Genomic DNA, 15,959 nt, shown 5'->3' with positions numbered 1-15,959 from the left:
GAGGTTCCGGGGCTGTCACTGTGGGTGTTGGGGTCTCTAATCCCCACGTCTCAGGGCAGAGGGGGGACTGGAAGACAGACCTCAGGCAGGTGTGGGCGAGGCCGAGGAGACGGGAGCAGAACCTCACACCCAGAGCATCCTTGAGGAGACCTCTGAGTGAGAGAGGGCTCCCCAGAGCGGACATGGACACCAGAGTCCACCAGGACCGACCGAAAGGGCAGCGGAGGAGACAGCCCCACACCAGTGAGTCAGTCGTCGGGCATCACCCTTCCTGGCGCCTCCAGCCCCCAATTCTCTCATCCAGTCTCTCCTCCACGACCCCCTCCCCTGCGCTTTGGGGTCCCTACCCCTCTCATTCAGTACCCCTCCTTCAGGAGAGCCCTTCCTTCTCCCCCCCCTCATGTCTGCCCCACTTCCTTCAGGACCCCTCCAGTCCCTGCCACCTTCCTCCAGGCTCCCCCAGCCTCCAGCCCAGTGGTTCTCAACCTTCCTAATGCCGCGACCCCCTTTAATACAGTTCCTCATGTTGTGGTGACCCCCAACCATAAAATTATTTTCGTTGCTACTTCATAACTGTAATTTTGCTACGGTTATGAATCGTCATGTAAATATCTGATATGCAGGATGTATTTTCATTGTTACAAATTGAACATAATGAAAGCATAACGATTAATCACAAAAACAATATGTAATTATAGATGTGTTTTCCAATGGTCTTAGGCGACCCCTGTGAAAGGGTCGTTCGACCTCCAAAGGGGTCGCGACCCACAGGTTGAGAACCTCTGCTCTGGCCCCCCCACAAGCCCTTACTCTAATGAACCGCATCCTGGTCAGAAGAGCCAGGTGTTGGCTCTGATGGGCTCAACTCTTTGGCCCCTCAGCGGTGCAGAGGCTCCTGAGCTGGGCACTGCCCACCTGCTGTAGCCGATTCCTGTGGCGCCAGCCCGGCGAGTTTCCGGTCACCGCTGTCCTGCTGGGGGCAGGCGCTGGGGGGCTCCTGGCCATAGGTGAGTGCGGAGCAGCGGGGAGGGGGCGGCCCATCTTTTGATCTTGGTTTTGACTCTGTCCCCTCAGGTCTCTTTCAGCTCCTGGTGAGCCCTATGAACCTCTACGAAGAACAGAAGACGATGATACTGTACGGCCTAGCGGGTTAGTGCGGGGGCAAGGGCAGGGCACCCAGGAGACCTGAGGAACACGGCCCCATCCGGGGTCCCCAGGAAGGAGCCTGAGCTTGTTTCTTCTGTACCCAAAGGCTGTGGCCTCAGCCTTGCCTTGGCCTTTGAGGCGAGACCCAGCGGGAGGAGGCCCCAGTCTGTAGGAGACACAGTCCTTTCCCTTTAGGGGTCTCCCCAATCGGAAGGACTCCCCATGACCCTCATGCTACAGTCCCAACCCCATGACCCTTCCTAAGCCCCATCTCTCCTCACCTCTCTGGCCTTGTGTCTTGCCCCTCTGGATAAGTTCAGGTCATTCATTCAGCACTAACTGTGCACCTGCTGAGAATTCAGCAATGAACAAGATTGGCAAGCAGCTGTTTCGGAGTTTACATTCTGGTGGAGAGAGTTAGGCATTAAATGGACAAGAAATAAGCAAGAGCATTTCTGATAGTGACAAGTGGTATGAAAAACAGTTCACCAGGCCCAGGTGTGGCTCGATGGGTGAGTGTTGACCCATGAAAAGAGGTCACCGGTTGGATTCCCTGTTAGGGCACATCCTCAGGTTTCGGACTCGATCCCCAGTAGGGGGTGTGCAGGAGGCAGCAGATCAATGTTTCTCTCTCATTGATGTTTCTCTCTCTCTATCTCTCTCCCTCCCTCTCTCTAAAATCAATTTTAAAACGCATATTTTTTTTAAAAAAAAAGTTAACCAGGGGAATATGATGGAAAGGGGCTGGGGAGCTACCTAGCTTGAGTAGTCAGGGAAGGTTTCTCAGAGAAGGTGACATTGTAATATCAGGAGCTGTTGGGCTGTGAGAAAAGAAAGCCCACCTAAAAATGGTTTAACCATAATAAAAAGTTTATTATCTCATACTAGAGGCCCGGTGCATGAAATTTGTGCATGGATAGGGTCCCTAGGCCTGGCTGGGGATCAGGGCCGATTGGGGCCTTCCAGCTGCAGGCTGGGGCCTTCCTTCCGTGGCTGCCAGCTGTGGACCAGGGCCTTCCTTTGTTCTGCACCGCCCCCTGGTGGTCAGCGAGCAAACTCCTGGTCTCTGGTCAAACTCCTGAGGGGACACTTTGCATATTAGCCTTTTACATATATAGATAATAAGTTTCAAGTTAGAGTGGAATTTGGAGTTTGTATAATTCAGCAGCTTAGTAAACCCACCAAGGACCCAGATTCCTTTCATCTCTCTCTTTTTTTTAATCCTCACCCAAGGATATTTTTCCATTGATTTGTAGAGAGAGTGGAAGAAAAGGGGGGAGGGGGGGAGAGAGAGAGAGAGAGAGAAACATTGATGCGAGAGAGACACATCAGTTGGTTGCCTCTCACATGTGCTCCAGCCAGGGGCTGGGGATCAAGCTTGCAACAGAGGTACATGCCCCTAAGAACAAGGAGAACTTTCCTGTAACCGCCCCCCCCCCCCCAAGCCAGCTCCCCTCTCGTCTCATTGGTCAGCACTGAGCAGCACAGGCCCTCTCTAAGCCTGTCCCAGGGGAGGAGCACAGAACTGGCATCCCCACCAGCTTGCTGAATGAACGCCTCTCTATGGGACACCAACAGGAAGCTGCTCTTCTCTAATCACTGCATTCAAACCTGTTCCGTTGCTGACGACCTCTCACGGAGACCCTTAGCTTTCTGGCTGCTTTCATTTAGAAGCCCTCGTCCTGCTTCAGTAATTATGACTATTTTTAAGAGACCCATTCATTCTACTATATCAACATTTCCATCTCAGTTCCTGCTCCAGCCCGCTCCCTCCTTCCCACCCTGCCTGCTCAGCTCAGGCCTGACCCCTGGTGGGGTCCTGTAGTGGAGAAGGGGGCACGGCCAATCCTTGACTTTTTTCTCCGCTTTCTTCCCCTCTGGTTGTTCTGATGTCAGGGATTAGAAGAATTAGAGGAAAAGGGACAAAAGTCTGGTCACCGGGACTGTTGTAATTCCTCTGTGTGGCAGGCCCTCACGTTTATTGTCTCCTTGGAGGCTCTGAGTGGGCCTTGCAGAGCCCAGGTCACTGCTGAGGGCAGTTCCACTTGGCCGACCTCGGGTGAAGCTGCCCACAGCTCCTGCAGGCGGCCCACGGCCTCTGCTTGTGATGCCTCCCACAGGCAGGCGCCCTTTCGGAGGGGGAGCCTCACAGGTGACTGGCGGCCTGCTCCCTTCCAGCACGGCCTGTTGTCCCAGAGGAAATGCCCACTGCGAGCCCTGCCAGACTGGGAGAGTAGGGCACCTTGCAGCGGCTCTCTCTGCCATGGAGCGCGTGCCACTCTCACTCCATGAACGCTCCCTGGGCGCTGGGCTCTGGGCTCTGGGCAGCCCCGGTTCTGCAGCTCAGCAGGAGGCTAGCCCCGGACAGATGACCAGGTTCCCCTTCTCGAAGCACCAGTCTCTACAGGGTTCTCTTGGAGCCTCTCACTCAACATGGGGAAGCGAGTGCCCGTTCTCTTCACAGACTCGCCTCCAATGGCTGCCTACTCCAACCGTTTCTCTCCACTTCCAGAAAATTCACATTTCTGGTCTTGTCTTTGTACAGGCTGGTTGGGGTGGAGGGGTGAGAGACTAGCTTTGCTCTTTGGGAGTCTAGAGAAGGGGTTGGCACCTCCATCGGGCACTCTCTCTTTTTAAAATATTTATTATTGATTTCAGAGAGGAAGGGAGAGGGAGAGAGAGATAGAAACATCAGTGGTGAGAGAGAATCATTGGCTGTCTCCTGCACGCCCCACACTGGGGATCGAGCCCACAACCCAGGCATGTGCCCTGACCAGGAGTCGAACTGTGACCTCCTGGTTCAGAGGTTGGCGCTCAACCACTGAGCCACGCCAGCCAGGCCATGGGGCTCTCTTTAGAATGTAGGGCAACGCTCAACTCTATCAACTATCGTCCTCAGCTTGAGTCTTTGGTCAAAAGGCCAAGGCCACAGGAAAAGCCCCTTCAATGTTCTGTTTTACCACAATTGGATTAGACAAACCCAGATTCACTCCCAGGGGTCAGGGCATGGACAGGCCGTAGAACAAAACTCAAGTTATATTAGCAAGAAAGAAAGCAGAACAAACGGTTGGGTGGCACCCGATAGGGTTTGCAGCAAACCTGTATGACTAGGTGGTGCCAGACAGGTGAAGACTAAGGGGAGGAGCGCTCCTGGCTGGGAGGACAGCCAGGGCAAAGACCAGAGAGGAGGGATGAGCTGGGCGTGTTCTAGAAACAGCAGCAAGGTCTGTGAGGGTGGACATGGTGGGTGAAGGGCTGAGTAGCATGAAATCACGTCGGGAGGGAGGCAGAGGCCAGATCACGAGTCTGTAGACCCTGTTGAGGGATTTGGATTTGATTACAAGTGTGGTAGAGAGTCACCGGATGGTTTGAAGCAGAAAGGGGACGTGATCTGATTTATGTTTTTACGAGATCACTCTGGCTGCCGTGTGAAATCGAAGTGTAGCTTAGCAAGAGAGGGAGTAGGAGGCCAGTTAGTCCAGCGAGAGGTGACGGGGACTCTCTGGGGGCAGTGGAAAGGGAGTGAGGCGTAGGCTCGGGATTTGCTTTGGCGACCCTGGGATGAACACTCTATCCACACAGCAATCTCCTCGGTCCCCTGACCAGCTGGTGCTGTTCCTGTGGCCTGGAATGCCGTCCGTGCCTTCTAACAGCAGTTACTCATCTCCCAGGCCCAGCTGACACATCACCTCCTTTGTCCAGCTTCTCGGCCCCACCCCTCCCTGCAGAAGTGCCCACTCCCTCCTTTGCTCCCACGGGTCTGTATAAGCGCCTCCCTGAGCACTGAGCACGTCGCCCTGTAGTCATCTGTTTACTCGTCTGTCTCTCTCCCTGGATTATGAGCTTCAAGGAACTCACTGTCTCCTTTCATAGACCACAGGGAGACACATGGGAAACTGCTGAAACATACCAGGAGGTACATGCTTAAGGGCTCAATTAGGGACCTAGGGTAAGAGAGAACGCAACCTGGAGATAGGAGCTAGTGGCCCCTTCCCTAACACAAACACTCACTCGTGGACACACACGAAGTCGTCACCAGCCATGGCTTTTCCGTCTCTCCCAGCCCTCCAGGGACGGGCACTCAGCTGAGCTCTGTAAATGGCTGTGGGAGAAGTGAAGTAATGAGTGGCCTGGAAGGCCTATCTGAGTCCGTGTAAATGGGGACAAGAGCAGGATGGTGGTGATCTAGAAGGGTTCTGGGGGGATGGGGGGGCCTCTGGTAAACCTGGTAGCCTAACCAGCTTCCTCGCTCTGCCTTACCACCTCCCTTACAGGCTCCGGGGCCGTGGGCTGGGGGACCTCCCCTCATATCCGTTGTGCCAGCCTCCTGCTAATCCCCAAAATGCTGGGCAAAGAGGGCAGGCTCTTTGCGTTGGGCTACGCCTTGGCCGCCATCTATGAGGGTGAGTGTGCCCCTGGCTACCAGTTAGTGCTGCTGAAGCAGTGACCTGGGTGGGACACCCCATGGGAGCCAGGCCTGGAGGAGGAGAAAGGGTGGGAACCGAATCCCAGCTGCGGCCATGTGCCGTGTGTCCCTGAGAGCGTTCCTCCCATCTCGGGGCTCCTTGGCTGACAGGCGGAAAAGCCAGGGGCCGAATGAGAGGGCCTCTCAGGGCTGCGGGGCCGTCAGATTCAGTCCTGGAAGGCGGTCACTGCATGCAGTGTGGGAGCGAGGGGTGGGCTTAAGAAAGTGACTTAGCTCCAGAGCAGCGGTTCTCAACCTTCTGGCCCTTTCAATACAGTTCCTCATGTGGTGACCCAACCATACAATTATTTTCGTTGCTACTTCATAACTGCAATGTTGCTACTGTGATGAATCGTCATGTCAATATCTGATATGCAGGATGGTCTCAGGCGGCCCCTGTGAAAGGGTCATCCGACCGCCCAAGGGGTCGCGACCCGCAGGTTGAGAACCGCTGTCCTAGAGGGAATGACTCAGCGGGGCTTCTCCCCCCAGGACCGGTGGCCAACCTGCGATACAACCTCAACGAGGTGGTAGCCTCGCTGGGCTGCACGGTGGAGCTGCAGATCAACAACACGCGCGCGGCCTGGCGCGTCTCCACTGCCCCGCTGCGAGCCGTGTTCAAGGACCTGCTGGTCAGGGCCCTTCACGGGCAGGGCCGGGGGGGCCCCTATTTCCAGGGGCCTGGGTGACTTGAGCTGGGAGTGGTGACCCTGAATTTGCACTTTCCCCCTGGGGGTGCTGCTGGCATTGTTTTTTCCAGGACTGTCTCCAAACATTGCAGGATGTGCCCTGGTCCCTGGGCACGAAATGCCAAGAGAGCCCCCGCCCCTAGTCATGGGGACATGCCTTGCCACACACACATTTCCAAACCCCGAAGTGGGAGGTTGGTTGGGCAGCTGAACTAGAACGTCAGGGCGTTGGGGGCCTTGGCCGTGAGGATTTGGAAGCGTTGAAGACCAGGAGATACAGAGCATTGGGTTTTGGAGACTGGGGTTTGGGGGGATTGGAGCGTTGAGCTGGGGAGATAGGGGTTGAGGGGCTTGGGAGTTGGGACATTGAGACAGCATAGGGCTGAGAGATGGGTGATGTGGGGTGTAGTCCAAGGACCTGGGGAGCCCTTCCCTAACTAGCAAGGACCTGGAGGCCTGAGGAGGCGCTGGGAGCCTGGGAGGTGAGCAAAGCAGAGGCATCTGGGGAGAGGAGAGGGCTCCGGGGACTGTAACCAGTGAAGTTAAGGTGAGAATCTACCTCAGGGCCTAGGCTCCTGCGGGCCTGCGGAAAGAGCCCAAAGCTCGGCTAATGCGGGGAGGAGAGGCTGTTGGGCAGCAGAAGCTCTAAGCCCCTGTCTCTGACCCTCTCCAACCCTCGTACCCCCAGGGCAGCAAAAAGTCACTGAGAGCCGAGACTCAAAACATCTCCAAGTCCTTCGGGGACCTGGATGCCCAGGTGAACAGTGAGACTGGCTACACACCCGAGGATGCCACGGACTTGGAAGAGACAGCCCAAGGGCTGAGGACCCGCCGAGCCATGGCCTTCAGACCCCACCTCTCCACACAGAAGATGTACGAGCTGAAGACCAAGCTTCGTTGCTCCTGTGAGGGGTGTCCCCAGGTGGGGCAGGCCATGGGGCCGGGGCTCCAGCTCAGGGTGTGGGGGTCTCAGACAGCCCTTGCCCCTGCCCACAGACGTGGTGAACAAGGCCATACTCAGCTGCCGCCGCTGGTTTGACAAAAAGCACGAACAGTGCATGCAACGCATCCGGGTCCCGCTCCTCAACCACCTGCTCTGCCTGCCCATGAAGTTCAAGTTCTTCTGTGGCATTGCCAAGGGTCAGCCCAGGGGAAGGAGGGTGGGGAGTACCGGGGTAGGGGGCTGAGTCCTTGGGATGCGTTGGGTAAGTGTGGGGCAGGAAGCAGTGAGGCGGGAGGCTTTAGGCTCTGAGGACACAGCCCGCTCAGAGCAGCCCTTCCACTCCCCAGGGTAAGTTACAGCCACGCTCTGCGCTGTCTTTTCAGCTGAAAGATGGGCATCATAATAGTGCTTATCCCGTCCAGTTTTTGAGGATTTAAGGCAGTGGTTCTCAACCTTCTGGCCCTTTGAATACAGTTCCTCGCGTTGTGACCCAACCATACAATTATTTTTGTTGCTACTTCATAACAGTCATGTTGCTACTGTGATGAATCGTCATGTCAATATCTGATATGCAGGATGGTCTTAGGCGACCCCTGTGAAAGGGTCGTTCGACCGCCCAAGGGGTCTCGACCCACAGGTTGACAACCGCTGGTTTCAGGAGCGAACACTTGTGAAGAAGATAGCAGAGCTGGCGAACGGAGCAGCTGCTCTATGAATATGGACTAACTTTATTAATAGTTGGTCTGGTTATAGACAGGGGAAGAAAGGGGGCATCGGACCCTGCTCCTGGGAAAAAGAATTCAAGGAGAGCAGAGAGGAAATAGACTCCAGGTGGGAGGATGCCGCGGGCAGGGAGGCAGAAAGCAGATGGAGAGGATCACCGGAAGGGAAGCCTGGAGGCTGGGCACGGGAGGCGGCCCCTAACCTGGCCCCGCTGCCCCCCAGCGATGGAAATTTGGTGCCGCAGTCGCATCCCAGTGGAAGGCAACTTCGGGCAGACGTACGACTCTGTCAACCAGTCCATTCATGGGCTGGGCGGGGACTTTTCAGCCACGATTAACCTCAAGGTAGGAGGCAGGGGCATTTTGGAATGGGGGAGGGGTGGGGGGGTAGGGAGTGGGAGGGGGGCCCAGGGAAGAGGACCCGAGGTAGGGCAAGTGCGGGGGGCGGGGGGCATAGGAAAGAGGTCACTGGGCGTGGGGAGGGGGCAGGAGGGGAACAGCATTGGTGCCGGGTGATAGGAGAGGGACAGGCTGAGCCTGTGGTGCGCATGGACCCGGCGTTGGGATGGACGGTCAACCAAGGGTGAGACGTGCCCGCTCCCGTAGACGCAGGGGAGCAAGCCTATGTCCAGGAGGGTGTTGGGCAGAAGGCGGCAGCAGCTCCCCCAGGTCCCACGACAAGCCAGGGGACACGACATGAGTGGGGCGCCGGGGAGAGACGCCACGGAGAGGCTGCGCCTGGCAAACAGGAGTGGCTCCATGAATAGCGACTAACTTCATTAATGGCGGGGATGGGTACAGGCAGGTGAAAGTGGGGGCACTCAGGCCTTGTTCCTGGGAAAGAGAATTCCAGGAGAGCAGAGAGGAAAGGGACTCCGGGTGGTGGGAAGCCTGGAGGGCCTGCAGCTGTGCCTCCCGCAGGAGGAGAAGCAGGCCGGGCTGCTGGGCCTCAACACCAGCTGGGAGCACGTGAGCACCGAGGTGCGGGACTACGTGAGGCGCCAGGAGGCCCAGCTGGAGTGGGCCCTGGGGCTGCTGCACCTGCTGCTCTCCTGCACCTTCCTGATCGTCCTCCACGCGTGAGCCCGCCCCCCCCCCCCCCCCCCCCGTTCCCAAAGCCCCTTCCTCAGCTCTGGAGGTGAGCCTGCCCCGGGGGCGGGGTGGGGGGGCGGAGGCTGGGAGAACGGACCATCAGGCCCACCTCCGACTCTGAATGTGCGTGTCCTTGTGCCCTTAGCTCTGCCTTTCCTAGAGTGGGGTGAGTTGTTTACACAGAGTTAAAGGAGACGTTCCTTTTTGTCAGAAGGAACATCGCCCGTGTTCCTGCCGCCCCAGAAGGGCGCCCGTCTCCATCTATCCAGCTCCTTCCAGCCTTTATCCCGATGCTGACGTTTTTACTTTTCGCTTTGACTTCTGATTTTTTTCTTGCCCTTCATATTCCCCTTGGCTCTGACTTTGTGCCATTTTTATCGTCCAATTCTGCTTTCATTTTCTCCCGCCTGCTGTGTTGGCAGCTACTTTCCCTCCATTTGGACCAAAGTCCTCAACCCCACCCAGCCTGGCATCCAGCCGGGCTGCCCTGGGCCTTGCTCTCCGTCCCCTACTGACCTCTGGACCCTCTGTTTCCTGTCTCCACCCCCAAAGGCTGGAGATGGGCAGGGGCTGGGCAGGGACAGCCACAGGGGCTCCTGCTCCGTCTGCCCTTGTTTGTAGAGCCCAGAGCGACGCCAGTGAGGGGTTCTGTGTGTGCCTGTGAGAGGACAAAGATGAATGGGCCACATCCCCACCCTCAAGAAGCTCATGGTGGAGGGCAGACAAGAGAGGCATCCGAGAGACAGAGGCCATTGAGGGCTGTGGGACGGGTGTGGGAGCCGAGGAGGTGCCCCTGCAAGAGCTATAAATGGGCTTCAAAAGGCAGCCGATGGGGAGCCATGGTCAAGGAGAGAGAGGGTGTCTCGTGGGCAAGGATCCTGGCATCTGTGGGATGTGGAGGGCAGAGGGCTCGGCTGGAGTGGGCTTGGCCAGACAGTCTGGAAAGCCCTGGGGGCGGTTGCAGGATGGACGGGGACAGTCTGAAGGCAGGAGTCCAAGGTGGGTCAGAGGTTAGGGAGCCTGGCCGGACTGGGGCGTGGCAGGAAGTCGGCCTGAGAAGGCCCTAAAAGGGAAAGGTGTCCAGGCCTCAGAGCTTGGGGAGGGGAGGGGAGGAAGGAGGCACAGAGTCAAAAGGCACTTCCAGGCTTTCAACCTGGGTGAGGTCACTCCCGGCAGGGGCAGCGTTGGGCACAGGGCGGGGCCCAGGCTCCCGAGGCCTCTGCCGAGTAGCGAGAGGTTCCTCCACAAGGGGGCGCTCACCATCTTTCTTTGCATTTACAGTCAGTTCTACTTTAAAGGGAAAGGTATGGATTATGACAAGGCCCCAGGACCAACAGCGTTGGCAGTTACGTTTCACGGCGTACAGAGATTATTTACTGTCATTTTATAGTTTCAAACACATTTTATTTTTTTAAAGTATTTTTATTGATTTCAGAGAGGAAGGGAGAGGGAGGGAGAGAGAGAAACATCAATGATGAGAGAGAATCATTGATCGGCTGCCTCCTGCAGGCCCCCTACTGGGGATGGAACCCAGGCATGTGCCCTTGACGGAAATCGAACCCGGGACCCTACAGTCTGCAGGCCGATGCTCTATCCACTGAGCCAAACCGGCTGGGGCTCAAACACATTCTCAACAATTAACATTTTTTTCCTTAGAAATGGAAGCTTTATGTGGGGCCATGGGAGACACACAGAGGAGAGTTACACATGCACACACACACCTACCCCCCCCCAACACACACACACACATACACACACACACACACACACACACACAGAAACCACCGCTGAACCCAGGGGTGTGTCAGAGGGGAAGGAACCTCCAGGAGATGTTTTTCAGGCTCAGCCGAGAGGCGAGGACTCCGGCGGTGAATGTGGGAGTCATAATGGATCAGGTGGCTCCTGAAACCTTGCCGGGTCTCCCCCCCTCCCACCCCCCACTCTGTGCCTTTGCTCTTGCTGTTCCTCTGCTTGCTATTCATCCTGCGAGATCCACGCCTGGGACATCTCCCTCCCCACCCCCACCCCGCCCCCTCGCTGGTGCGGGCGCCTTCACTGCGCCTGACAGGCAGGGCAGGGCTTCTCCTGGGAAGCGGATGACGCTCAGTGGCCGGCTGGTGGAGTGGCTGTGCCTAAGGAAGCCCAGGGCTGCAGAGAGAGGGAGACATCCTCCTCCGCAGGTCCTTCTCCTACGTGGACAGCTATAACGGGGACATTCGCTTTGACAACATCTACATCAGCACCTACTTCTGCCAGATCGATGAGCGCAGGAAGAAGCTGGTGAGTGGGCCCAGCCTCACCCGAGGGTGCGGGTGCGCCGCTAGCTGCCCTGTGGCTTCGCGCTCCGGGAGGGCAGGGGGGTAAGGGGGGAGACGGTCCTTGGTGTTCCTCGCGGTGTGGGCACCTTTTTCCAGGGCAAACGGACTCTGCTGCCGCTCCGCAAAGCTGAGAAGAAGACGGTCATCTTCCCCTTCGACCCCACCATCCAGGCCTCAGAAATGAGAAATGTGGTGAGGATGGCAGGGCGGCCACGAGAGGCACAGATCTGAGAGTGGAGGGCAAAGGCCTCGAGAGGGCGCCATGCCGGGGCAGGTGGGTGCCCCGCTCCACCCCTCCTGCTCCTGGCAGGTCAGGGAGCTGCTGGAGACACTGCCGGTTCTGCTGCTGCTCCTGGTGCTGTGTGGGCTGGACTGGGCCCTCTACTCCATCTTCGACACCATCCGCCGCCACTCCTTCCTGCAATACTCCTTCCGCAGTGAGCGCGCCCCGACACCGCCCTGTGCAGCCACCCACCCCGATTCTTCCCATTTTGTCTCCGCCTCTGGGTCTCAGCCCCTTTCTGTCCTCCTCAGGGTCATATCTGAGCCCTGCCACCTGACAGCTGTTCCCGGGGCCCTCGGTTTCCAGCCCCTTTACATCCACAAGAGAAAGGGCTTGGCACTCAGTAAAGGGGTGGACTGTGCACCTGAGAAGTGTTTCTGAGCTTGGACCTCTCCTCATCCCCTTAACTCCAACTCCTCACCTAACCCCTACATCATCCCCCATCCCCCAACCCCCACCCCACAACCCTGGATCTTTGCCTCAGGCAGTCATAAACTGGAGGTGAAAGTTGGGGGGGACTCCCTGATTGCCCGGCTTCTTCGGAAAACCATCGGGGCCCTGAACACCTCCTCGGAGATGGTGGTGGAATCAAACAACATGCGTGAGTGATGCTGAGATTTGGGAGCAGAGGAGTGGAGGGCTGAGGGGCGGCCAAGGCCACAAGTGGGGGACTGGGCCTTGGTGGGGAGAGATGGGGTGAGAGGAGACTGATTGGGTTGGGGAACCAGAGCAGGAAACATCAGGTCCAACTTGAAGAGTTGGAGGATGACAGACTTGGGTCAGAGGAGCCTGGGGGCTGGGCCTTAGGGCTAGAGGGTCCCACAGAACTTCCTGCCCCCGATGGAAATGGTCTACATCTGCGCTGTGGTGAGCACATAGCCACCTGGGCCCTTGATGGCCCAGTTCTTCAGGGGGCGGGGGAAGCAGGAGTCCAGCAAGGTTTCAGACCTAACCCGCGCCCTCACTGGGGTGGGAATTCAGCCAGGGCTGCCCTGTCCCTCAGCGGCCAGACAGCCAGACCCTTGACAGGCCTCCCCGCCCCCAGCCTGCCTGCCTCAGCCCGTGCGCCTGAGCGCCGGAGCCTACGCAAAGACTGGACTCCCCACCGGCCTGCTAGTGTGTCTCTGTCTGCTCCAGGCTTTCGGCTACCGGCTCCGGAGGGTCATCGCAGCCTTCTACTTCCCCAAGGTTTCTACTTCCCCAAGGTGCACCCTGGCCTCTCCCCTGACCTCCCCACCCCTCCGGGCAGCGCGCACACACACACACACACACACACACACACACACACACACACACACACACCAGCCGCCGCAGCTCCCCCGGCGCTGGCCCTGACCCTCTCCTCCTGGCCCAGCGAGAGAAGCAGCGGATCCTGTTCTTCTACAATGAGCTCCTGAGGAAAAGAGCGGCCTTCACCAAACTGAGGAGGGCGGCCATCGTGAGGCAGGCGCGAGAGCAGAGAGGCCGAGTAAGTCAGGCCAGGCCTGCGTGCTGTGGCTCCCGGCTGGGCCTGAGAACCCCGAAGGAAGGGCTTCCCCCTTCCCAGCCCCCACCAGGCTCCAGGCCTCTGGGAGCTCCGTGAGTTCAGACATGATTCATGCCAAGGGGCCTGGTCATCTGCTCCTGGACGTCAGGGCTGTGTCCATCTCTGAGCCCCAGACGTCAGCCCAGCCTGAGCTCCTCAGAGGACCAGCAGGAAGCAGGCAGAAAGGGGGAATAAGATGTGATACAGGCTGATCGAAGGAAAGCAAGAGGGGTTCATCAGAAACCAGGGACCACGGCAAAGCTACAGGGCCTGCTGAGAGGCCTGCAGACCAGAAGCTCGGGGCAGTCCATAGGAGGCCAGGGAGGTGGGGGCTGGGGGCCAGGGAGGCCTCATGAAGGGCGCGTGGTATATGGAAAGCTCATTGAGTCGGAAGAACCAGGCTCCAGTCCACACTCCCTCATGAAGCTGTGTTACTCTGGCCATAGTCCCCACTGGACCTGGGTCTCCCTCTGAAGAACAAGGGGCGGGGGGGTGGGGGGGGAGACAGATCTGCAGGCCTGCTCCCTAGAGACTAGTAACAGAGTGATGGTCAGGTGTGGGGCTCCGGTGCCAGAGGACCTGGGTTTAAATCCTGGCCCCTGTCCTTATTACTATGACAACTATATGATGTTGAGCACTTACTTAAATGCTGTGCCTTGATTTTCTGTAAAGTGGAGTTACCCACTCCATTTGGGTGTGGTAAGGATTAAGTGAGTTCTGCTGTCGCGGTGCAAGCACACAGAAAGTTCTGAACACGTGTTAGTTGTCATCGTGTGACTCTAGGCACGTGACCACCTCTCCAACCATCAGTTTTCTCACGTGGAAAAGAGATGATGAGGATGAAAACCATGCCTGCCTCACATGGTTATTGTCTGAATTGAGCTAATTCACTTACAGTTTCTTAGTACAGGGCCCAACATTATTCAAAAACAACAGCAGCAACAAGTGGTACTTGTTCTTATTCAATCAGCCCTAAGCAAACTCATCAAAGTGAGAATGTCTGTTTAACTTTTTCCTCCTGTGCCCAGATCCCCTATCCCCCATGAAACGCAACATGGACTGATACAAAAACAACAACAACAACAAAAACACCCAGCAATAACAAACTGTGTCCCATGACCCGGTCCTGAGTAAAGTGGATTTTGATGGGCAGATAGAAATGTGAAGGGCATTCATTCCATGCGGAGGGAACAGAATGTGCAAAGACTAAGAATCCAAACAGAGGGCGTGCCGAGTGCCAGGGCTAGTCTAAGGAGGCGGGTACAGCTCAGGAAGGGGTACGCTGGGGCAGAGGCTGGAAAGGCACCAGGTTGGGGGAGGCTAGGAAAGCCATGCCCAGGAGTCCTGCCTTTGGCAGGCAGTGCAGCTCTTGGAGTTTTGGGAGCCAGAGTGACCTGATCAGGTGGCCGGTGGGGAGAGGGTGGGAGAGAGGGCACCCACCAGGGCACCTGGGTGCAGCCAGGTTTGATTGTTTGTGATCTGTGTGCCTTTGGGAAAGTCACTTCACCTTTGTGAGACTCATCTTCCTCATTTGCAAATTGGGGAACACAACAGTGATCGTCTTATCTGTCCTCCTCACTTTGCAGCCCCACCCTGAGAACCAAATAAGATGACTGATGGGAAAATGAAAATGATGGTTACTGCTGTTGTCCACGCTGCATCCTCCCACTCTCTATTTTTTTAAAATATATTTTTATTGATTTCAGAGAGGAAGGGAGGGGGAGAGAGAGAGAGAGAAACATCAATGATGAGAATCATTGATCTGCTGCCTCCTGCACGCCTCTCACTGGGGATTGAGCCCGCAACCCGGGCATGTGCCCTTGACCGGGAATCCAACCGTGACCTCCTGGTTCATTGGTCAACACTCAAGCACTGAGTTCCACCAGCCGGACCCTCCCACTCTCCATCATGGAGTGCGGGAGGGCAGCTCTCTAGGACCCGCCTCCATAGCACCGTTGCCCTCCGGGGTCGTCTTTGCCCAATCCAGTTTCCTCCAGCTCGTGGGCACTGTCATGCCTCGAGACTTCCGGAGAGAAGTGCTGGCCAGTTCCCCTCCGCCCTTTCCCCACCTCGCTCCCTCTCTAGCTCTACACCCTCCTCGCTTCCCAACAGCGCCACGACCTGGCGGACATCCTGCACCGCCGCTGCCCCTTCCTGCGCCCCTGGCTGCGCCGGCGCTGTGTGGTGTGCCAGGCCCCGGAGACGCCCGAGTCCTACGTGTGCCCGACTCCGGACTGCGAGGCTGTGTACTGCCGGTCGTGCTGGGACGACATGCGGCAGCGCTGCCCGGTCTGCACACCCCGGGAGGAGCTCTCCTCCTCCGCCTACAGCGACAGCAATGATGACGCTACCTATGCGGAGTGAAGGGGATCCTGCGCGCTCCCACTTCGCCCTTCCTAATTAATAAAATGCCGTGCACACTCCCGCCGCCCGCGCTCCGCAGGGATCTGGTACGCGGGCGGGAGCGAACCGGGCGCTGCCCAGCGGGCAGCGGGGAGAACTGGCCCCGATCGCCGCAGGGCCGGGCGGCGGACTGGAGGCGGGAGGCAGCAACGCTGCTAGAAGAAGTCCGGACCTGCGGCGGGTGGAGAAGCGACGCCCCAGCCGGTCGGACCGGCCTCGGCTCCCACCCAGCACAGCGGCAGGAAAGCGGCGGCGCTGCGCTGAGCGAGCGTAGTTCGGGGCCGGGACCGACTCCTTTGCGACCCGGAGGGGCGGGGCCTCTCCGGGGGCGGGGCCGCTGCGGGAGGGGCGGGGCCTGGCTCGGGAGCCTGTG

At 57.7% G+C, this 15,959-nt stretch overlaps 1 protein-coding gene across 1 annotated transcript; it reads left to right on the top strand.

The window, feature by feature from the left end:
- The first annotated feature begins 14 nt into the window (after positions 1–14).
- DCST1 (DC-STAMP domain containing 1) lies at positions 15–15,904 on the top strand. The gene is made up of 16 exons (XM_036342690.1): positions 15–243; positions 882–1,007; positions 1,075–1,149; positions 5,421–5,549; positions 6,104–6,243; positions 6,989–7,205; positions 7,297–7,440; positions 8,189–8,310; positions 8,887–9,044; positions 11,238–11,337; positions 11,472–11,567; positions 11,686–11,812; positions 12,143–12,259; positions 12,704–12,846; positions 13,013–13,126; positions 15,296–15,904. Exons 1-16 carry the CDS (start codon positions 183–185, stop codon positions 15,545–15,547), a joined length of 2,121 nt encoding a protein of 706 aa, XP_036198583.1. The 5' UTR covers positions 15–182; the 3' UTR covers positions 15,548–15,904.
- Positions 15,905–15,959: the final 55 nt, after the last annotated feature.

The sequence above is a fragment of the Myotis myotis genome, unplaced genomic scaffold (genome assembly GCF_014108235.1).
Source record: "Myotis myotis isolate mMyoMyo1 unplaced genomic scaffold, mMyoMyo1.p scaffold_m19_p_18, whole genome shotgun sequence".
Taxonomy (NCBI): Eukaryota; Metazoa; Chordata; class Mammalia; order Chiroptera; family Vespertilionidae; genus Myotis; species Myotis myotis.
Note: the sequence above shows the minus strand (reverse complement) of the source record. Positions and strands in the feature narration are given on the sequence as shown.